Raw genomic sequence first — 24,426 nt, forward strand, 5'->3', positions numbered from 1 at the left:
AAAGACTGGAGACTTGCAACAGAGTTCAGGTGAAGGAGGCAGTCACAGGATCCTTGGGGGCAAGCTTGGCAGTTTGTGGTGTGCTTGCTTGATTAAAGATTATAGTGAGATCTGGTGTGGGGTCAGTGTGCTGAGCCAAGTGGCCTGCCTGGCTAGGCTGAGAGCTCACTAAGGAGGTTCTAGCCTGCTGGATCCCTTGACAAGGGAGTGGGGCTAACTTGGGAGAACAGGCATTTAGGAAGCTAGCACCTAAGCTACCAGAAACAGCAAACCAGGGAGTTTAGAATGTTTGTAGGTGTATCTGGGTCTCTAAACAACCCAAAAACCCAAACCGCTGCAAGAGTGAAAAGAAGGCAGGCAAAAGTCCAACAGCAGAGTGGGGAATTCTCTACTTTATTGCACTGAATGCAGCGCATATGGTTATCTGCTTTGTGGGCAGATAGCGTATGTGCACCTGCATGCAAGAAGCTCAAGGCACTCAGACGGAGCACAAGCTCTTAGAGCAGAGTGGCTGAATTGGAGGAGCTAGGAGGGACAGAGGTACATTGATAAGACTTCCAGGGACACAGCATGGTCCCATCCCCTACTCTGACAGCCTTTGTGCTGTTGAGGATGAAGGTCTTAAGGAAATCAAGCTGGAGCAAAATCCCTTTGCTCCACAATCCCATACTTGGGGTCCTCCTTCCAGATGTTATCATGCACTCAGGTTATCACCACTCAGGTGAATACCTGAAACACTGGGCTATAGTCACTCATTCACTGTCCCAATAAATTTAAACAAACAACTTCAACATGTAATTAGGCCAGAAAAGTGTGAATGACAATAGGCCTGAGGTTAGGGCATTCACCTGAGAGGTGGCAGATCCCTGTTCAAATCCATTCTCATCAGGCAGAGAGGGGACTTGAACTGGTGGTGTCCTACAACCCAGGTGAGTGCTGTAGCTACTGGGCAAGAGGTTGTCTCTCCTTCCCCACCCCGAGCTGTTGTGTGGAGGTCAGCAGCCTCTGAGCACACCTACTAATCAGGCCCTACACCAGACTGAGGAGTGAGAGGTGGTTTTGGAACAAACAGTAATAAGTCACCAGGACCAGATGGCATTCACCCAGGAGTTCTGAAGGAACTCAACTGTGAAATTGCAGAACTACTAACTGTAGTTTGTAACCTATCATTTAAATCAGCTTCTGCACCAAATGACTGGAGGATAGCTAATGTGATGCCAAATTTTTAAAAAAGGCTCCAGAGGTGATCCTGGAAGATATAGCAGGTAAGCCTGGTTTCAGTACTGGGCAAACTGATTAAAAACTAGAGTAAAGGACAAAATTGTCAGACACTGACAATGTTTCCTCTAATTTTTTTGCATGCATAACAAAATTCATTTTGCATATGTGCACCAATATGGAGGTGATGTGTTGTGGGGATGGGGCCAAGGAGTTCAGAATGTAGGAAGGGGCTCATGTCTGGGGCACAGGGTTGGGGTGCAGAGGAGTGATGGCTCCAGCTGGGGGTGTGGGCTTCAGGGTGGGGGCTGGGGATGAGGGGTTTGGTGTGCAGGCTGCTCCAGGGCTGGGGGGAGTTGGGAGAGAACTCCCCACAGCCCTCTCCCTGGCCACAGCAGCCGCCTCTCCCTGTCTGCTGCATCTCTGGGCCTGGGGCCAGGGGAGAGATGCCTTTCCCCACTGCAGCTTTGAGCACCTGTGTGACCCTTGATAAACTGCTGCACGTCCACACAGCTTAGAGGAAACAATACACAGATGAACATAATTTGTTGGGGGAAGAGTCAACATGTTTTCTGTAAAGGGAAATCATGCCTCACTAGTCTACTAGATTTCTTTGAGGGGGGGTCAACAAGCATGTGGACAGGGGGAAAACCAGTAGATATAGTGTACTTATGTTTTCAGAAAGCCTTTAACAAGGTCCCTCAAAGGCTCTTAAGCAAAATAAGCTGTCATGGGATAAGAGGGAAGGTCCTCTCATGGATCAGCAACTGGTTAAAAAGATAAGAAACAAAGGGTAGGAATAATAGTCAGTTTTCAGACTGGAGAGAAGTAAGTAGTGGTGTGTCCCCCAGGTCTGTATTGGAACCAGTCCTATTTAATATTCATAAGTGATCTCAAAAAAATGGGTAAATAGTGAGGTGGCAAAATTTGCAGATGATACAAAACTACTCAAAATAGTTAAGTCCCAAGCAGACCGTGAAGAGCTACAAAAGTATCTCTCAAAACTGGGTGATTGGGCAACAAAAGGGCAGATGAAATTCAGTGTTGATAAATGCAAAGTAATGCATATTGGAAAACATAATCCCAACTATGCATATAAGATGTTGGGATCTAAATTAGCTGTTACCACTCAAGAAAGATCTTGAAGTCACTGTGGATAGTTCTCTGAAAACATCCACTCAGTGTGCAGCAGCAGTCAAAAAAGCGACCAGAATTTGAGAATCATTAAGGGATAGATAATAAAGACAGAAAATATTACCTCTATATAAATCCATGGTATGCCCACATCTAGAATACTGCAAGCAGATGTGGTTGCCCAATCTCAAAAAAGATATATTGGAACTGGAAAAGGTTCAGAAAAGGGTAACAAAAATGACTGGGGTATGGAACAGATTCCATATAAGGAGAGATTAATAAAACTTATTTTTTCCAAGCTGAAAAGTCCAACTAAGGGTGGTGGGGGGGATATGATAGAGGTCTATAAAATCATGACTGGTGTGGAGAAAGTAAATAAGGAAGTGTTATTTACTCCTTCTTATAACACAAGAACCAGGGATCACTAAATGAAATTAATAGGCAGCAGGTTTAACAAACAAAGGGAAATATTTTTTCCCCCCCACCCGCACAACGTGCAGTCAACCTGTGGAACTCCTTGCCAGAGGAGGTTGTGAAGGCCAAGACTATAACAGGGTTCAAAAAAGAACTTGAATTCATGGAGGAAAGGTCCATCAATGGCTATTAGCCAGGATGGCGTCCCTAGCCTCTGTTCGCCAGAAGCTTGGAATGGGTGACAGGGGATGGATCACTTGATGATTACCTCTTCTGTTCATTCCCTCTGGGGCACTTGGCATTTGCCACTGTTGGAAGACAGGATACTGGGCTAGATGGATCTTTGGACTGACTCAGTATGGCCGTTCTTATGTACATATGAGCTAGATGCTCCTCCATGTATCTTCCCCTGGTTTATGAATGCTCCAGTGCTTAGGTGGGAGATAAATATCTGGACAGCTAGAGTGAGGCAACAGTACACATGCTCAATGGCAGAAATACAGGTGCCTAGGGAACTTACCACCCCAACAAAAATACCCCATATAGGCATCATGTGATTTTAGGCAGCAGACAAAATCGTGGATTGCAGTGGCACCTAAGAATGGGACTTAGGTGCCTAGTTACATCTGTGGATCTAGGCCTAAGTTGCAGCCTACATAACAGATTTGGCAGTAAATACATTAAGGGGACATATCTAGATTACAGGCCAGATGCTAAAGGTCACCTAGATAGGCATGCCATTCTCACTGTAGAATTAGCAGTCACAAGTTTAGGCCACCCATCTAGATCTGTATAGCCAGAATTATTCTTCCCCTTCTGGAAGGAAGAGACTATTATACAACTATGGGAAAGATACAATAGGGAGATGGTCTTTTGTTCTATCCATGCAGGCAAGAATTTCAGTTCATTCTGCAAGAAGTGCCTGCCTGCAACCAGCATAAAGGTACCAACTATGTTAATTTGCCTCACATATGCCTCGAGCAGCAGGACAGGAATTATAGTTCTGTCAAGCATTTAACATTAACTGCTATAATTGGGGCCTGCCAGATCTATGCAAATTGAGAGTTCAACAGTGGGAAGCAGATAAGTTTATAAGATGTTCCTATCACCTACAACAGTAAGTGTTGGTGGGAAGAGATAGAAAGGGAGACAGATTGGGTTAATCCAAATAGGCCTACTAACATAACAGTCCTTCAGTTAAGAGCATGCCCAGTAAACAAGAGGAATATGGGACTGGAAGTCAATGGACCAAAACTGGTACTTTGGAAGTTAGGTCTAATTGATTAACAAAATAAGGTAAGGATGGAATAGCCCATCCATCATCCCCTTTTGGGGGCCCTTAAAGAGACTGCAGCTGCTGCTAAGGGACTTTCATCCTAACACCCAGACCTTGGCATACAAGTGGGTATGCCTGATGTCCTTGCTGGTGAAGTGGTGGCACTCAGCCTGATCCATGCAAGATCCTGCTCCATCTTTTCTGACCTCATGTGTCCCTTTCCATCTTCCTCCTGTCCTGTCTCTGGTCTTTTCATATGATCCTGTGATTAACTACACAGCACCAGCATAATGAGAGGCTATGGCCCATCCAGCTCTGACCAGCCTGAGAAGGACCCCATGAAGGGAAGGGACTTGACCAAGAAGCCAGATAGCATCCCTGAAAGAGGTGAGCCAGATCCAGAGCAACAGCTGCTGTGGCCAATCTGCCAGGCCAAAGCATCTAGCCATAACTGATTAGTCACCCTGTATCCTAAAATGTATCAACTGTACTCCACCCCCACCCTATCTTCTGCCCTGTTGGTCTGTTTTGTTAAAAGCAAGAAAACGACTCGTTTTTGACTCAAATGACTAGAACAAATCTTTTCTTCCCCATCACAAAAAGGGAAGATGGACAAAATAAGGTCATATCCTCTGAAAGAGGGACTTAAATAAATATTAAAAGAAGGCGATGTGTTTGGAGTAGAGGCCTCTGCTTGCTTAGTACCATGACAAATCATTAGAAAAAACTCATGCCAAAAGGTTGGAAACTTAGTGATTGGGATATACACAAGGAAAAGAATCAACATAAAGCACTAAAATTGAGTGAATTTTCTTCAATTACATGTGTTTTACATACATATTAAAGTGTTATATGGTGACAGTGTCACATTAATATCGACTCTCTGGGCCCATTTACTGAATCAAAAGTAATACAATAGCACTCACATGGAGCATTTGACCAAGGCAGAAGAGGATGTATGGGTCAGTAACAGCTACAGAGTTTCACATCTCCTTTCTCAAGAGCAGTTTCTCTATTGTCCTTTTATCTCAGATACTGGTACATATTTAAGACCAGATACCTACTAGACAGAGGCTGATATGAAAATTTAAGCAGACCACAAGCAAGAGGAAAAGGCAAGACCCTAGTGACAATCTTAGCTCCCTCTTGCTCTTGTCTGATTCAGTAGGCTGCTGGGAAAAGCTACCAACAGCAGTAGAAACTCCTGGTCTGCAGACAGCTCAGAAGTCACCAATGCATTGGTCATAATCACAAGTGAAGCAATCTCTTCAGAGTCAAATGACAGACTTAAGAAATTGTTCTCCAGGATTGGCTAGCTTGGCCTCTGTACCCTTCCCTCCCACAAATCACTAGGGTAAGTCTTCTACTGTTATTGGCAAGTGGCTTTTTCGAGTCCTGCTTTGTGATCCTCCCCAAGCATTGCTTGTTGACATGTATGTCTAAGCCAGGAGGACAAAGACCTATAACGGCTAGAATACTAGGAAGTATTATCTTTGTGAAACTGCCACAGGATATCAATGCAAGAGTTTAGTAAGATCCAAGAGGACCATCCATTTTTCTAAATGGGGATCTCACCTGCAGTTACACTAGACAGGAAAACCATATATATATATATATATATATATATATATATATATATATATATACACACACACACACACACACACACACACACACACACACACACACCCCGTATATATAACCATGTCAGCCCATATATACTTTGAGGTACAAGGTGGTATTCAGGTGAGTCCAGAAAGGAAGTTCCCACCACCAAAATACTGTATATATGTAGATTTTGGAGGCTGGCTGAGCTCTCCTCCAAAGCTTCTGGCAATGGCTGCTGTTGATAAAGGATACCCAACTATATGGATCATTGCTCTGTTCTGGCAATTCCAATGTCTCTTTACTATGGGACTCCAGCTTATGTGCCTACACAGCAAGTCTAAGAGCTACTTATCACTGCTGGAATTCCCACCACTTAATAGGAAGGGGCAGGAGTAACAGATACAGATCTAATCAGCTGAAGAGGGCATGAGTTAAACAAAAACCAAGGACTTTCCTCTACCTATCTAGGGATTCAGATATACAAGGTGGAGAAGGGGTCAAGGAAAGGCAGTGTCCAGCCAGGACTATTAACATGTTTATCCAGATTACCAAGTCACTGATTAAATTGCTGAATGGCCAGGCCATTTCTGGTCCCTCCTCTCTCCATGTCATTACATCAATTAAACAAGGGATCTATTTTAGCTCCTAGCAGTTTCTACTCATTTTTGACCTGAAGGGCTTAAAGTGCACATCTATTTAACAGCAAAGAGGTGCAGACAGCAGTTTCATACTGCAGCTTTTAGTTAAAAAAGCGCAGACCAGTGTCATTCAAGAATGATCCCAATGAACTGCACAGCAGGAACTGAAGCACCACTGTCTAGCATTTGGGAAGCATCTCTACATTGAGTTGTTTGTTTGCCCAGTATATCTGCAGAGACTGCTGCCCCAAGCACACACAGAACTCCAATTTGTTTCCATTAGCTAATGTGGACAGGACAGCCATCTTTCAGGCAAGTGAAGAAACTTCAGACACTGCATGAATCTTCAAAGCTTTGCTCAATATGGCAGAGTGGGCCAGAGAGTTTTGTTCCAGATAGTTCCTTCCAGCCATCATGATGCCTAGCAGAGGAAGAGCTAGAACTCCAAAAAGCAAGCAGAGAATGAGCTTTAGAAATGAATTAGGATTTAGGACATTGATTTTGCTGCAAGCTGGGGGTTACCATTCTAAACTTTCCTTAATGCAGAGCTGGACTTTTTTTTTAAAAAGCAAAAGACATCAAGGCTTTGTCTACACTAGTTCTACTTTCTAAAAATGTTTAGCTGTCGCCAACACTTGGTAATGCAGGCAGAAGCTGAACAACACTAGAAACAATGCAGGCTGGTTGCCACCAGCTTTTGATACCAAGTTGATTAGACATGTTCTATGCAGGTTCATACAGTGCTAGAAGCAGCCACGCCAGCAACCCATCATTCTATTTGAAATAGGTTCTTATACCACCCTTGCCACCACAGTAACAAGCACCTTCCAGAAGTATACTACACTAGAAGCACTATGTGCCAGTGTAGTGAGTCAGGTGAAAACACTCTACGCAGACAGGCAAGAAAACTGTCAGCAAAATAAATCCACTTCCCTGAGAGGCGGTAGCTATGTTGGTAGGAGACGCTCTCCCGCCAACATAGTGCTGTCCACACTGATGCTTAGGTCAGTGTAACTTATGTTGCTCAGGGGAGTGGCTTATTTGCAGAAGTGGTAATGTTGACCTAGCCTCAGTGACATGACTCACTTCCGTCACAAGTTCGTCATTCTCTCATCCTCTCCCCAGGCTGGGGCTCAACACTGCTAATGCTGACCAGTGTTTAGCAACAATGGGAAATGTAGGATAGACAAGGCCCAAGTGTGAAGACTAAAAGGTACATTGACACTTAAAATGCTACAGCAGTACCGCTGTAGCACTTCAGTATAGATGCTTTCTATAGTGACAAGAGGGGCTCTCCAGTTGCTGTAGTTAATCCACTTCTGAGCGGTGGTAGCTGGGCTGATAGAAGAATTCTTTCACCAACCTAGCACTGTCTATACAGAGGCTTAGCGTGGCATAGCTGTGGGTCTCAGGGGTGTCACACCCCTGAGATAGGCAGCTATGCCCAATAAATTTTCAGTGTAGACCAGCCCTACAGCTGCTCACGAGAAACAAGAGATCCAAGTGCAAGGCCTTTGGGAAGCTCCTCCTGACACCTCGCATGGCTCCATCTTTCACATCAGTCTTCAGCTAACTGGCATCAAATCTAATGTACCTACCCCCTCTAGCTGTTGAAGGAAAAATGCAGCTGTTTTTCTTCTCCCTCTCCAGAGCCACCTTACTGCTGTGGTGGAGAGGATCTGCTATTCTACCCCAAAAAGAGTATCCTAGTACCTGCCTCTGCTGTTCAGAACTTCTGCCCCAAGTAGTAGCATAAGAACATTCGTATAGTAACTCCTCACTTAAAGTCATCCCTGTTAACGTTATGTTGCTGACCAATTAGAGAACATGCTCGTTTAAAGTTGCGCAATGCTCCCTTATAACATAGTTTGGCAGCTGCCTGCTTTGTTCATTGCTTGCAGGAAGAGCAAGCGTTGGAGCTAGCTGGTGGGGGCTTGGAACCAGGGTGGACTGGCAGCCCCCCTATCAGCTCCCCATTCCCTTAAGTTCCCTGTGTGGCAGCCACCCAGCAAGCTATCAATTGCAGGCAGTTCAGCTGTCCCTCCCCCCACTGCCATGTGCTGCTCCTGCCCTCTGCCTTGGAGCTGCTCCCTGGTGCCTCCTGCCTGCTGTGTGGGGGGCAGGGGAAAGTGGGGCTAATGTCAGGGTGTCTTCCTCCCCCCTGCTCACCCCCCATCTCCATAGAGTGGGGTAGGGGGGCAACCACACAATAGGGCTCAGGACAGAGGGAGTTTGCCGGCAGCAGCTGCTGTCTCAACTTGATGATCTACTTAAAAAGGCAATGTACTTAAAGTGCAGCTAGCATACTTAAAGGGGTAATGTGCATCTCTCTCACGCACACAAAGTGTGCATCTGTCTCTCTGCCATGCTGTCACCCCTCCCTCCATTCCTGCTGCCTTGTAGAGTGTAAGGCTACATTAACAACAATGGGTTAACCCTTGAGGGCTCAGCTGAGTGCCAATTCATCATTTAGCAGTAAGGCATTCCCTGGGAAATATCCCACCCTCCGACTTCACCATGTCAACCAAGCTCCACAATCATCATTGTTGTGTACTAGTATTAAATTGTTTAACACGTATACTGTGTGTATATATAATAGTCTTGTCTGGTGGGAAAAAAAAGTTTCCCTGGAACCTAATACCCTCCCCCATTTACATTAATTCTTATGGAGAAATTGGATTTGCTTAACATCATTTCACTTAAAGTCACATTTCTCAGGAACATACTACAATGTTAAGCAAGAAGTTACTTACTGGGACCCACAGATTACCCCATTAGCTCAAATGAGATCAGTTTTGTAGATTTTAAACTGCTGCTTGGCAAAGCTATGAGCAGCAGAAGCATGGCACTGACGCTGGTCTACTAGCAATATCAGGTCACATTTGGAAGCATCTTCACAGCCATAAAGCTGGCATCTCCAGGTTTTAAGAGACCCTGTTTCTGCAGAAGTTGACAGATCAGCACCAATACACACCAGGAAAAGCTTCCCACTCACCACTGGGTTACTTCAGCTATGTCTGACCAAGCCATTTTCTTATGCCTGCAACCTACAGATTGTACTTGGCCCCAGTCTAGTTTCTATTTTAAACCTTCCTGTGTAACTAGTAGGTTTGTGTAACTGCAATCTTTCCCATGAAGCAAACACCACCATCCCTTAATTTCAGGTGTTCATTTTCAAATACAGCACCAGTGATGTTTTGCTACGAATAGTTCTTTTATTACAGAAATAGTGAAGAGATTCCCAGGGTTAAGATTTCACAGGTTAGCTTTTTTACTTTGAGTGTCCTTTTTCAAAAAATTTCTCTGAGAAAAACATGTACACTGTACATTTACTCCCTGAGGACTTACTACTCTGGTTGCAAAGCTGGATTTTGAGAGCTATGTTGTCTGTAACAAGATATGTTTTGCTATAGTCACCAATTAGTGTTATATTTGACTAAGAGGTGACAATGTCAAGCCTTCTGTTACATGTTAAGGGATACACAAGAACGGCCGTACTGGGTCCCAAAGGTCCATCTAGCCCAGTATCCTGTCTACTGACCAATACCAGGTGCCCCAGGGGGAGTGAACCTAACAGGTAAAGAACAAGTGATCTCTCTCCTGCCATCCATCTCCACCCTCTGACAAACAGAGGCTAGGGACATCATTCTTTACCCATCCTGGCTAATAGCCATTAATGGACTTAACCACCATGAATTTATCCAGTTCTCTTTTAAACGCCGTTATAGTCTTAGCCTTCACAACCTCCTCAGGTAAGGAGTTCCACAAGTTAACTGTGCACTGTGTGAAGAACTTCCTTTTATTTGTTTTAAACCTGCTGCCTATTAATTTCATTTGGTGACCCCTAGTTCTTGTATTATGGGAATAAGTAAATAACTTTTCCTTATCCACTTTCTCAACATCACTCCTGATTTTATATACCTCTCATATCCCCCCTTAGTCTCCTCTTTTCCAAGCTGAAAAGTCCTAGCCTCTAATCTCTCCTCATATGGGACCCTCTCCAAACCCCTAATCATTTTAGTTGCCCTTCTCTGAACCTTTTCTAGTGCCAGCATCTCTTTTTTGATGTGAGGAGACCACATCTGTACACAGAATTCAAGATGTGGGCGTACCATTGATTTATATAAGGGCAATAATATATTCTCCTTCTTATTCTCTATCCCATGATTCTTAACATCCTGTTTGCTTTTTTGACCACCTCTGCACACTGCATGGACATCTTCAGAGAACGATCCACGATGATTCCAAGATTTTTCCTGATTTGTTGTAGCTAAATTACATACAATATGATGGGGGAATATAGTTGGAGTTATTTTTTCCAATGTGCATTACTTTGCATTTATCCACATTAAATTTCATTTGCCATTTTATTGCCCAGTCACTTAGTTTTGTGAGATCTTTTTGAAGCTCTTCACAGTCTGCTTTGGTCTTAACTATCTTGAGCAGTTTAGTATCATCTGCAAAACTTTGCCACCTCACTGTTTACCCCTTTCTCCAGATCATTTATGAGTAAGTTGAATAGGATTGGTCCTAGGACTGACCCTTGGGGAACACCACTAGTTACCCCTCTCCACGCTGAGAATTTACCATTAATTCCTACCCTTTGTTCCCTGTCTTTTAACCAGTTCTCAATCCAGGAAAGGGCCTTCCCTCTTATCCCATGACAACTTAATTTACGTAAGAGCGTTTGGTAAGCAACCTTGTCAGAGGCTTTCTGGAAATCTAAGTACACTATGTCCACTGGATCCCCTTGTCCACATGTTTGTTGACCCCTTCAAAGAACTCTAATAGATTAGTAAGACAATTTCCCTTTACAGAAACCATGTTGACTTTTGCCCAACAATTTATGTTCTTCTATGTGTCTGACAATTTTATTCTTTACTATTGTTTCGACTAATTTGCCCGGTACCGACGTTAGACTTACCGGTCTGTAATTGCTGGGATCACCTCTAGAGCCCTTTTTAAATATTGGCGTTACATTAGCTATCTTCCAGTCATTGGGTACAGAGGTCGATTTAAAGGACAGGTTATAAACCCCAGTTAATAGTTCCGCAACTTCACATTTGAGTTCTTTCAGAACTCTTGAGTGAATGCCATCCAGTCCTGGTGACTTGTTAATGTTAAGTTTATCTATTAATTCCAAAACCTCCTCTAGTGACACTTCAATCTGTGACAGTTCCTCAGATTTGTCACCTATAAAAGCCAGCTCAGATTTGGGAATCTCCCTAACATCCTCAGCCGGGAATACTGAAGCAAAGAATCCACTTAGTTTCTCCACAATGACTTTATCATCTTTAAGTGCTCCTTTTGTATCTCGATTATCCAGAGGCCTCACTCGTTGTTTAGCAGGCTTCCTGCTTCTGATGTACTTAAAAAACATTGTTATTACTTTGAGTTTTTGGCTAGCCATTCTTCAAACTCCTCTTTGGCTTTTCTTATTACATTTTTACACTTCATTTGGCAGTGTTTATGCTCCTTTCTATTTACCTCACTAGGATCTGACTTCCACTTTTTAAAGGAAGTCTTTATCTCTCACTGCTTCTCTTACATGGTTGTTAAGCCATGGTGGCTCTTTTTTAGTTTTTACTGTTTCTCTTAATTTGGGGTATACATTTAAGTTGGGCCTCTATTATGGTGTCTTTAAAAAGCATCCATGCAGCTTGTAGGGACTTCACTTTAGTCACTATAGTTTAATTTCTGTTTAACTACCCCCCCCATTTTTGCATAGTTCCTTTTTTTAAATTAAATGCCACAGCATTGGGCTGTTGAGATGTTCTTCCCACCACAGGGATGTTAAATGTTATTATATTATGGTCACTATTTCCAAGCGGTCCTGTTATAGTTACCTCTTGGACCAGCTTCTACGCTCCACTCAGGACTAAATCTAGAGTTGCCTCTCCCCTTGTGGGTTCCTGTACCGACTGCTCCAAGAAGCAGTCATTTAGAGTACCGAGAAATTTTGTCTCTGCATTTCATCCTGAGGTGAAATGTTCCCAGTCAATATGGGGATAACTGAAATCCCCCACTATTATTGAGTTCTTAATTTTGATAGCCTCTCTAATTTCCCTTAGCATTTCATCAGGACAGTGATAGTGATGGTCAGGTGGTCAATAATAGATCCCTAATGTTATATTCTTATTAGAGCATGAAATTACTATCCATAGAGATTCTATGGAACATGTGGATTCACTGAAGATTTTTACTTCATTTGATTCTACATTTGTTTCACATTTAGTGCCACCTTCTTCCCCCACACATGACCTGTTCTGTTCTTCTGATATATTTTGTACCCCGGAATGATTGTGTCCCATTGATTGTCCTCAGTCCACCAGGTTTCTGTGATGCCTATTATATCAATATCCTCCTTTATCATGAGGCACTCTAGTTCACCCATCTTATTATTTAGACTTCTAGCATTTGTGTACAAGCACTTTAAAAAAAACTTGTCACTAGTTATTTGCCTGCCCTTTTCTGATGTGTCTGATTCTTTAGGTGAATGTTTCTCATCTGATCTGGCCCCTACATTATCCTCTTCCATCCTCTGCTCCTGACTACAACCTAGAGAATCTCTATCAATAGACTCCCCCCTAAGAGAAAAGTCTCTGTCCAATCCACATGCTCCTCTGCAGCAGTTGGCTTCCGCCCCGCCCCCCACCATCTCCTAGTTTAAAAACTGCTCTGCAACCTTTTTAATGTTAAGTGCCAGCAGTCTGGTTCCACTTTGGTTTAGGTGGAGCCCATCCTTCCTACATAGGCTCCCCCTATCCCAAAAGTTTCCCCAATTCCTAATGAATCTAAACCCCTCCTCTCTACACCATCGTCTCATCCACACGTTGAGACTCTGAACCTCTGCCTGCCTACCTGGCCCTGCGTGTGGAACTGGGAGCATTTCTGAGAATGCCACCATAGAGGTCCTAGATTTCAGTCTCTTCCCTAGCAGCCTAAATTTGGCCTCCAGGACCTCTCTCCTACCCTTCCCTATGTCATTGGTACCTACATGTACCACGACCACCAGCTCCTCCCCAGCACTACACAAGTCTATCCAGATGCCTCGAGAGATCCACAACCTTCGCACCAGGCAGGCAAGTCACCATAAGGTTCTCCCGTTCATCACACACCCAGCTATCCATGTTTCTAATGATCGAATCTCCCATTACTAACACCTGCCTTTTCCTAGTGACTGGAGCTCCCTCCCCCTGAGAGGTAACCTCAGTGCAAGAGGATACCCTAACACCATCTGGAAGGAGGGTCCCAACTATGGGAAGGTTTCCCTCTGCTCCCGTTGACTGCTCTGCTTCCCTGGGCCTTTCATCCTCCTCAACAGTGCAGGGGCTGTCTGATCAGAGGTGGGACAATTCTACAGTGTTCCAGAAAGCCTCATCAACATACCTCTGTCTCCCTTAGCTCCTCCAGTTCCGCCACCCTGGCCTCCAAAGCCTGTATGCGGTCTCTGAGGGCCAGGAGCTCCTTGCACCGAATGCACACATATGCCACCCAACCACAGGGCAGGTAATCATACATGCTGCACTCAGCACAATAAACTAGATAGCCCCCCACTCTGCTGCTGGGCTTCTGCCTGCATGGTCTCCTAGTTAATGAAAGGGTTTTGCTTAAATCAAGAAGTTTTGAATGTAGTTTAGTTTATAGTTTTAAAAAGCAGCAAGGGGCCCTTGCCCCCTTCCAAACTCCCTTGCGAAACTCCCTGTTAGCAGCCCTTGTTCGCTACAGGTACAGCTTTTATAGTTGTTTTTCCTAGTCAAAGAGTAGTTAACTAGAGGATTTTAGAAGTTGGTCTTGTGCCCTTTGCTTCTTTGAGGGGAAAAACGCAAGCTAGAAGGTTTTCCTTAGGAATATCAACTTTGGCCTTCCCTGTTGGAAAACTTGCTGAGGTTCTTCATGAACATGTGTTGTTAGCTCACACACTTTGACTGGGCGTAGGAGTCTAGAAATTTTAAGACTCCATTTCTCCAAAGTGTTGGTTCATTGAACTTTGACCTGTTAGCAAAAGAACGCTGAAATAGTGATTTAAAAACCTTTTTCTTGGTTGTTCAACTTTCGTTCTTGGCCATTATGCTGTTTTTAAACTAGTTCCAGGCTAGATGGGACCAGATTTTCAAGTGCAAGATGTTTTCAGAAATTTTTGCTTCTTAAGTGTATAAAGGACAAAAAAAAAGAGACACCACAAGCCTAAAATCCTCTACTATTGCATGTTCTATCAGCTTCAAAAGGTGACATTTTCTGTTAACGCAAAGAATCAAAATAAATTAAGGTAACACTTCCACACAAAAGCGAGAAGGCCTTCGTGCACTCAGAGACCCCTCTCCCTTCACCCTACACCCACACCCTATTCTGGAAATGCAGGCATCTTAAGTCTGGCCAGGAGATTCCTGACTTCGATGGGCAATTAAAGTGGCAGTATCTCCCCATCCTTATGTGGGACAGGACTCTCTGGGACAGTCTAGGCCAGGGGCTCTCAATCTCTCTTTGAGTCCCCCCCACATGATATAAAGATTTCACAGCCCAGCTGAGCCACAACTACTGGTTTTTTGCATATAAAAGCCAGGGCTGGTATTGGGGGATAGCAAGCAGAACAACTGCCTGCCCCTGCAAAGCTACACTGTTTGGGCTTCGGCTTTCTGCCCTGGGCCCCAGTGAGTCTAATGCTGGCCCTGCTTAGCAGACTCCCTGAAACCTGCTCCCAGCTCCCCAACCCCTGGTTGAAAACCACTGGTCTAGGCAAGGTATGCTGCCAAGAGCAGAGGTGGCCAGGTGTGGAAGGGCATCCACAAGTAGGAGAAAGAAACACTAGAATTCCTTTGCTTTCCCCAGCAGTTCACTAGAGGGGACTGCATATGCACAGAATCACAGGAGAAGATTGGTAAGAGTTAATGGTTTTCTCTGCAGCTTTTTTCTTGTATGCCTGATAAGAGTTTGGTATCAAGTTTTAAGTTAGTATATTTAAACCTTGCTTCTGTAAATGTAATACCTTACATATTGAGCCAGTAGAGCATTTCCGGAAGATAAAAGGGTGGTACATACTAGAACAGTAAATAAAAACTGAAATTGGCCCCAGGGGGCCAAAGTAGTAGCCACTGTCAGCTCTCGTTATAATGCAGATTAGATTGGTGACTATCCACAGGTATATCGCATGTTTCCCTCTATCACTTTTCACACAGCCCTAGAATGATGTGCTGATGTGAACGTGCAGCTAATGTCCATAAAGCCCTGACAGGTTTTTTTTCCCCCCTCCTCCTCCTTTTTAAAAGGCAGCGTACTTTACAATAGAGTGACATTTTTCACTCAAGCACTAGCCTCCTTAGGAAATTCCCTCTGCCACCCTCTCCCCACCAAGTTGTGATGAAAACAGTTCAGTGCTGGTACAAGTGCAACAAAACTCTCACCACATCACAAAGCCTGATGAAACTTGCCAGCAACATACATTTCCTTAGTGTAACCATACCCAGACTGGAAAACTAATTTATCTATTGTTAGCTATGCCACGCCATGTGGTTTTGCCAAAAATTCTTAAGCAGCTAGTTACAGAATGACTCCCTTCAATGTTTTCCCCTGTGTCCTAGGGTATTTCTACATTACCCACCAGATCAGCAGGCAGCGATCGATCCAGCAGGGGGGTGGGGGGGGGTCGATTTATCACATCTAGACACGTGAAATTGACCCCCTGAACGCTTTCTCATCAACTCCTGTACTTCACCTCTGGGAGAGGCACAGGCAGAGTCGACAGGGGAGCAGCAGCAGTTGACACCGTGGTTAAAACACCACAGTTAAGTCAATCTAAGTACGTCGACTTCAGCTAGGTTATTCATGTAGCTGAAGTTGCATAACTTAGACTGATCTCCCCCCCAGTGTAGACCAAGCCCTAGTGATGTTTAGATTTCTCTGACTACAGGTATTAAGAATTAGGGCTATTTGTGATGTAGGATATTATAACCAAAAAAGTAAAGATTGCTCCTAGTCCATGATTAGGGCGCCTATGGTAATACATTTGTATTAAATGATTTCTAAGCAGCTGATCTAATGTAAATTAAGATCAAGACAGCAACGGGACTTGTTTGTAACATTTTAGTTTATATCTACCCACAGATATTCCAGCGGAGGCCAACATTATAAGTAAGTCACTGGATTTGACTTTTCAGATCTCTTTGCAACCTAATCTTCACACCCCTTTAAGAGGGCAATTATTATCCCTACTTTACAAGTAAAGGAGCACAGAGAGGCTAAGGAATGTGCCCTGGGGCACACATGAAGTCAGTGGTAGCCCTGTGACTCAGTCGTACTCTAGCAATTAGGTAGCGTCCCTCCCTGCCTGCTCCTGATAGCAGAGGCTGTCACTGGAGACCCTGCCACCCGAAAGCCCAGCCCTGCGACCAAGGGCTAGTCAAGAGCTACAATCACTTCCCAGCCAGGAACTCCAACCCCCGCACCAGCTCGCGAGAGGCGAGACCGACCCGGCTTCCGCCGGCGCCAATGAGAACCGGGGCCCAGTGGTGTCCCGAGCGCCTCCCTTAGGCCCCCCGGGCTCCTCCAGCCCCTCACGGCAGAGCTCGGCAGCGGCTCCGACAGACAGGAGCTCGCCGCTTTCCAGCGCCCAGCGCTCCCCGGCCGGCCGGCGCGACACGGCGGCAGCGGCGCAGCAACGCTCGGGAGCCCCAGGGGCCCGGGCGGACTCACGGCGCCGGTGAAGATGTCCTCGCCCTCGGTGTCGCTGTCCGCGTCCCCTTCGGCCCCGGGAAAGGGCGGGGGCAACCGCTCCGCGGAGGGGCTGGAGCTGCAGGCGCCGCCCGACGCCATGTCCCTGCGCTCGCGGAGGCCACTTCCGCCTCCCAGAGGCCCACCAGGGCGAAAACGCCAACGACAGCTTTATGAGGAGAGAGCGGCGCCGTGAGCGGGGGCGGGGCCTGGCCCTGCGGACAAGGGGGAGGAGCCATGCCGGGGGCGGGGCGGGGCGGGTCAGGGGACGCCCTTGATAGGGGGAGCCAAACGGGGGCCGGCCCACCAGAATACACAGAGGAACGAGCCAGGAGGGGCAGGGCTGGCTGCCGTGGGTGGAGCCAGACTAGGGGTGGGGCTGTGCCGTGTCTAGGTGATCCCGATGGTCGCGTGCAGTGCTCGTGCGCTCCGCACTGTTCAGCTTGGTGGGCTTGGCGTCATGGCGCACGGCCCGCGCTCTGCCCTCAGAGAAAGGAGGGGGGGGTCGTGCCAAAAAAGCCCCGCCTGATTGGCTGCCCTTCCCCACCTGCTCAGCAAGGGCAGCCAATCAGAGATGCCGACTGTGGCCGGACGGTTCTGCCGCTCAGCTCGGGAAAGGACAGGTGATATCAGGTGGGGAGAGGGAAGCGGCCTCATGGCCCGTACCATTCCCACAGGAGGGGATGGGGTGCAGAAAGAGCCTCCCCCTTCGTGGGAAGGTGTGTTAGCCCAGTCTGCTGGCTCCCTCCTGACCCCACACTCTGCGAGCCCAGAACCGAGGTGGGCAGGGTGGGGGCTAGTGTATCTGTCAGTTCATGGCTGAGAGCACTGGGATGGCCCTGAGGGCAGAGCACCTGCATTTCCTTACACAGCGAAGCAATGGGGTCCAGTCTTTTCCATGCCCTTCTGTAGGTTCAGGCAAGGCACCAAACCGCATGGCTCCACGTGTTGCCATTGGCCACGTGGCAGTGGTCCATGCTGCACACTGGCAGGGCTGCTGAGTATCACTGATCCAGGGTCTCAGCTTCTCCTTGGCCTGTTCCTCTCCTGCACTGTCTTGGGGATAGTATGGGGGGGTGCCCCATTCATTCCTAGGCACCCCCTGCCCTAGTCCCAGGCAGAGCCAGTTAAACTCGTATCTCACTCACTCTTTCCTCCCCTGCAATATGGCAAGTGCACCATGCAGGAGTGTCTGGGCAGCTGCACTGTGGGAGGTAGCACCCCCTAGTTCCTCCCATAAAAATGGGGCTGAGTCAAACACCTGCTGCAGGTGTAACTCTGGAAGCAGGTCTTCAATTTGCCAAACAGACATTACCTTTGCATGATGGTCGCTCTCAAAACCCTCAGGTTTAAGGCACTGGTTATGTCTACCTCTGTATAGTGCTCAGCCCAAGGGGCCTCAATCACTATTAAACTACCTACAAAAAAAAACCTATTAAAATAATGTTATTTAGGTTGCAAAGTCAAGCATTTTAGAGTTAAGAAAGGCCAGTGTTACCATTGCCCCTGCAACCTAATCTGCCTATGTGTGTGCATTATGATACACCTTTAATTACACGATCACAGATTACACACCCCATATTCACCATAGTAATATGCTTATGATATAAGTATTATGCATCTTGTACATGATATGTAATGTGAAGTATCTATGGAAAAGTTATGTTTTTCTGAATATGATTATACCATTTGTATGAATGTATCATGTTTGTATCTGGAGTTATGAATATTAACTATGTATTTCAAATGTGCTTGCACCTGGGTAACACACACAAAGCTTTACATACAGTTTGCTAGCACACTGTGAATGGCCTATTCAACTTGAATGACCCATCAACAAAGACAGTGGGCCATGGGGAAAGCTTATCTTCACCTGATGAACTGTCCGGGAGATGCTTCAGTCAGCCTGTGGATAATGGCTGCTACAACTCAGCAAAGCATGCAAGGGAATGTAACTGGGTCACATGATACTAAACTTTTTGATACCTGTATTTTTTCACAAACTGGGCTGGAAAATTGGCTTGGAACAAAGGGCTTCCTGCCATATGGAAGAAATTATAAAAGGGAGAAGTGACAGCACCCTAGGGCCCCACTCCTCACATAAGAGAACACCTGGAAACGCCAGGGGAACAAAGACTGAACTGGGGGAAGTGCTGGTCCCAGGCTAAAGGGATTTCTAGCCTGTGTATGGAAGCTTGATGGACTGTTTGTACTAACAGGGTGAGACACTGCTTGATTCAAATCCTATCTAGTGCATAAAACTTAAGACTGCAGTTTTGTTAATTTCTTAGGTAACCATCTTTGGTCTGTTTGCTATTACTTATAATCACTTAAAATCTACCTTTCTGTAGTTAATAAATCTGTTGTATATTTTTAAATCTAAAACAGTGTGGTTTGCTTGAGGTGTGTGGAAAACCTCAGCTCGGTGAATAAAGGTTTTGTGCATATTCCTCTCCAAATTGAGGGAGGGATGGACTGGGTAATTGTAATAATCTTTAATGGTCAGGTTTTTGACCAGGACAGGACTGTACAACTCCAGGGTCCTAAGCTGAGGAACTGGGAGGCATTTTGGCTGGAGCCTCTCTATTTTTGGCTCATGAGTGGCTGGCCAGAGCATTCATGAACACAGCTGGGTGTAAACCCTGCCTGGGGAGGTTGGTGCGAGGGCAAACTTGGAGAGCTTTGCAGCTTGTCAGAATGTCACAGATTGATGAGACAGAGGCATAGCACACTTCTTAGAGCATATAGATAACTGTAGCAGGTGCCAAGCTTTGTCTAAGGCAGTTTTCTCACCTACAACTACTTTTCACGTCCCCAATCCACATGGCCAGGCATCCACTGTTCACAGAGTGCAAAGAGCACTGCCCGTTTTGTTCCCTCAGTGCTGGGTAACAAAGGAGTTCTCTCCCCTTGTTCTTACAGTCCAGTGAACCATTGAGATCTATTCTTTTGAAGTTCTGGTAACTGGTGTTTCCCTCAGATGCAAATAAACTGCCCACTCTCTCTGCCAGCATTCCGCTCAATTTACATTATAGACTCCAGTGAACAGGCAAAACAAATCTCCTTTGTCTAGAACAACCGTGTTTATCAAGTCTACCCCAAAAAAAGTATTTTAGGAACATATTTCCAGCACACATACACAACTCTTTACACGCCATCAGTATGCATCCCACACCATGCTATTAATGAGCAGCGTGGCACCAGCTTTCATTTGACTCTACACCTGACACTTTACAGAAAATACTATGATGGCAACATGTGAGGTGTAGTGAGTGTGTCAGAGGTGGCAGGAGTTTGCAGAACAGTGGCCCTCTGCCAGTTGGTATTGAGGGACTCATAGGTTATGTCTGCACAGCAAAGAAAGACCCACGGCTGGCCTGGGCCAGGCAACAGGGTGTGGGGGGCTGTTTCATTGCTGTGTAGAACTCCAGGCTTGTGCTGGCACCCGAGCTCTGGTACTCTCCTATCCTGCAGCATCCTAGGGCCCAGGCTGCAGCCCAAGCTCAGAAGTCTACACAGCAATAAAATAGCCCTGCAAGCCTGAGTCAGCTGGCATGGGTCAGCAGCGGGCATCTAGTTGCTGTGTAGACAAACCCTTAGGAGCACAAGAGTATCTTGTTAATTAAGTCTAGACTCTAGAAGGCATGTTATGATTTATTTGGAATGTAACCATTTGTTTCCAATACCTTCACGTGCTATTACTTGAATCTCTGGGCTTTGTTAAATAAACTTATCCTTGATTTCACTAGAAACCAATCTCAGTGCTTCGTATTAGGCAGAGTAGGGAGCTGAGGTGGAACTCACAAGCTGTTTCTCTGGAAGCAGCAAATCTGTGAATACTACAATTTTCCAGTGAACCAGAGCTGGACCCTCGAGGGAGCTGCTCGCCGAGTTTGAGGGGTAGCACGTACCTATTGGTAAGCTGCAGCGAGAGCAGGGCCTTCCTCCCGCTAAGGGCAGGTAGTAGGTGGGTACCCCCAGGAAGCATCACCATACCGATATTTAGGTTGCCCAGTCCTTTCCCTTATAACAGCTTGTGACCTTTCCTTTTGAGAGGTTTGAAGTGGGCCTTTAATATTCAGCAGGGGGCAAGCACTATGGCTCGAGAGGAGCTTTGTCTCTGTCCCACACCATTATGGCTGCTCTGATAGAAAGGGTTAAGATGCACCATTTTCCTTCTCTTTTTTCCCCTCAGGAGAGGACAGGCAGCGAAATACCCCACCACACCAAAGGTGGGCTCACACCACCACCCTTACACAATACTGGGGCTATCCAGGAGCTGCCAGAGCTGCGGTACGGGTTGGAGCAGTGGAGTAAGAGGCCACGAGAGCAAGGCTGGCTCAAGATCATCATAAGGGCTGGAGCAACTCTACCTCCCCAAGGGAGCAAACTTGACCCAACCCCTCACTACCACCCCCCTTGGATCCAGCACATGGCCCAAGCAACCCATCCCACCTCTAGGGACACCATGGGGTGGGTATGGGCTGGAGCTACCCCTACTTCCGGGTGGGGGGAGATCAAGGTCAAGTCAGGCTCCCCACAGCCATTCCCTCAGACCCAGCAACACTTCCATGGCTGGGATCTCAACCAACTTCTGCTTCCAGCTACTGTTGAGAGACAAGGTGGGGGAGGGAATATCTTTTATTGGACCAGCTTCTGGGGGTGGGGGAGGGGCAGAAGTTTTCAATCTTACACAGAGCTCTCCTTCAAGTACATTCTGTGTAAGCTCAAAAGATTGTGTCTCCGCTATCCTGGGACCAACAGCAACACAGCATCCAGCTAACGTAGCTAGTCTTATAGCAGGCTGGGCTGAAGGTTAAGGGGTCAAATGCTGCAGGCAATAGCGGGGGTGGGGTACAGTTGTATAAAATAAATTTTATTTTAAAGGACCCTAGAGGCCCAGCAGGGCAGAATGAACACTAACAAATCTGGCCTTTTCTAACCTTTCAAGAGGCTGAGTTTCTAACTTAAATGTTCTTTTCATGTAGTTGTGGACTGTGTGTATTTTCATACTGAACATGTACATGATTACAACGAGCAATGGTTCTCAGACCAAGTACACCTCCCACCATTTCGGAGGAGGTTTGGTTTTGAAATAAAAGTGCACTGAACTGCTTGATTGTAGGTATTGCAGTGCCCCCTCCTGGATAGACTCAGAGCTACTAATCTCATGGGTGATGCCTTTCTCAAAGATTGTCCTTCCTCTCAAATGTTGATCCTGTGTGTTTGGAACCAGAAGATTAATTTTAGGTGAACTCTTCCATACAGAAAGTGACCTTGATGGTAGGAGACTGTTCATGGATGACCACCGCATGAAACTCCCTCATGGGGTAGGGAGGGAAGAAGACAGGACATTTCTCTCATTGGGTAAGCGGCTTGTGATCAGTAGAACGTTACCTGACTATAGTGAAGATCTACTAACACCTTACAAGCCACCATTATGCCACTACACGCTAGATAAACTGGGTTTTTTAAAGAAGGATGCAAACCACGCTAGTTAGTGCTCAGACAAGGGAGAGCCTTGTGCTGAAGAACTTTAGGGCAGTTTAAGATATTGAGCTTAATCTTCAAAACAACGGATCCAGCCCCAGCCACATTAAAGACCAAACATCAATCTCCGAACCACCACAAAAGCTGTGCTCTTCTGGGACAATGCAGCTCACAGCACAGAATGAAGCATGAGAGCTGGGACAAAACATTCTCTGCCCGAGGGATCCAGCTTGGGAGCAGTCTTCCAGAGAAGATTAGGTGAATTAAGACTAACTGCCTTGGTGGAACATTGCAAAGAGAAGGCCTTTCCATCATAAGAATGACAACAGTAACTCCAGCCAAGCAGGAGTTACCCTGAAACAAACTAGCCTAAACACAGAGTAAATTAATAAAAAAAAAAATCTTTAAAAAAAAAAATCAAACCACTCCCTACACTTAGAGTTTTGACCCCCAAAAGGGAGAAGAGCCAGAAACGCCAAGAAATTCACTAGGAGCTTTGCTATTGATTTTAGGAGGAAGGTGCGCAGATACTATGGTGATGCAGAGTAGTAATATAAAGCCCTGAGACAGACAGACAAGAACCTGCACTCTAATGACACAGAGAGGAGAGAAATGGAACAGCGCAGCCTTCCCCCTCCCTGTATACAACTACTTCAGCATTTTAACACACAACTTTGCCCCATCTTTTTAACCCTCAACCTCCTGGATTAAAGTCTAATCCCCAAAACCTAAACTATTGGCTCCTTGTGCATTACAGACACTTGCCGGCTATTTCCATTCCAGCTCCACATCTCACCCTCCCTCTGCTTTACACAATAAGCCCACCCCCCACTCCTTCCCCTTTGGGATTGGCAGCAGGCACTGGCTGCTGAATAAGGAGGCAGCAGGATGAAGTTCTTGAGCCTGGGAAGGAGTGTTCACCCGCTGCTGCCCAACTCCCTCCACAGAGGATCTCCAAGCCAGCCACAGAGGCACTAGGAGCCAAGACCTCCAAAGGGCCTGGCCCCCAAGTGGGAGCTCCTTCTTTTATAAGTCAGTCCCATGTGGGGCTGGTCTGGCAGGAGTCTGTGTTAAAACTGAGATAAGGAAACTGAGGCACAGACTGGTGCTTGGTAAACCCCTCACAGCCAAGTCATGGCTGAGTGAGGAAAGGAGCCCAGGAGTACAGGCCCCCGGGGTCCCCCCGGGCATTGAGGTACACTCCCCTCTCCAAGCCACATACGACTTGAGTCCCTGCCCATTCTAGCAGCCACCGAGTGCATGAGCAGAACTCCCTCACAGGAGGATTTTGGAGCTGAGGAGCTTCCATACCAAGCCGCAATCCATCACTTCCCCTGGAGGAGCGAAGCAGCGAGAGTCTTACACATTCCTCCTGCAGCAGCAGGGGAGCCACGTGACATGTCTGCTGTGGCCTGCCTTGTCTCCCCACCCCATTGCTACACATGATGTGGGTGAGGACGGACACTTCCTCACTGGGGACATACCCGAGCGCTCAGCCTCAGCTTCAAGACCTGACTCAGCTACATTGGCCTTTCCTTGCTAGGAGCAGCACCAAACAGTTCCCTCCCTCTGTGCTAACATTTTTCAAGTTCCTCTCCCTGTCACTCCCCACTGAGAATGGGATTTGGGCCCTGGTGCTGCTGTGGTGTCACCCCCTTCACTGCTGACTGGCAGTCCAGGCCCCTGGCAGGGGCCTCCATTGCAGGTACTTGCAGCAGCCCAGACATGAGGGGTGGTTGTTTTCAGGTTCAGGGGGTCACCTCTGATTAGCCAGCAAAATTCCACCACCCGCCCCACCACCTCACTTCTCACATTCCCTCTTACACCAGTTCTCTCCTTCAACCTCGGCTAAAGCAAGCTTCCTTTCGGCAACCCCTGGAGCTGGTGCAGTAACCTCCTTTGGATTCTTGCACTCTTGGCAGCCTCACTTCAGATGCAAGT

The 24,426-nt window shown here is 46.4% G+C and overlaps 1 protein-coding gene across 1 annotated transcript in view; it reads right to left on the minus strand.

Annotated features, from left to right (window-relative positions):
• Positions 1 to 17,152, minus strand: part of SNX1 (sorting nexin 1) — a 47,181-nt gene extending 30,029 nt beyond the window's left edge. The window contains exon 1 of the mRNA XM_044980347.1: positions 16,978 to 17,152. Within this exon, the coding sequence (XP_044836282.1) occupies positions 16,978 to 17,097 (120 nt within the window). The 5' untranslated portion in view covers positions 17,098 to 17,152. The remainder of the gene's footprint in view (positions 1 to 16,977) is intronic.
• Between the last annotated feature and the right edge of the window lie 7,274 nt (positions 17,153 to 24,426).

The sequence above is a fragment of the Mauremys mutica genome, chromosome 11, assembly GCF_020497125.1.
Source record: "Mauremys mutica isolate MM-2020 ecotype Southern chromosome 11, ASM2049712v1, whole genome shotgun sequence".
Lineage (NCBI taxonomy): Eukaryota > Metazoa > Chordata > Testudines > Geoemydidae > Mauremys > Mauremys mutica.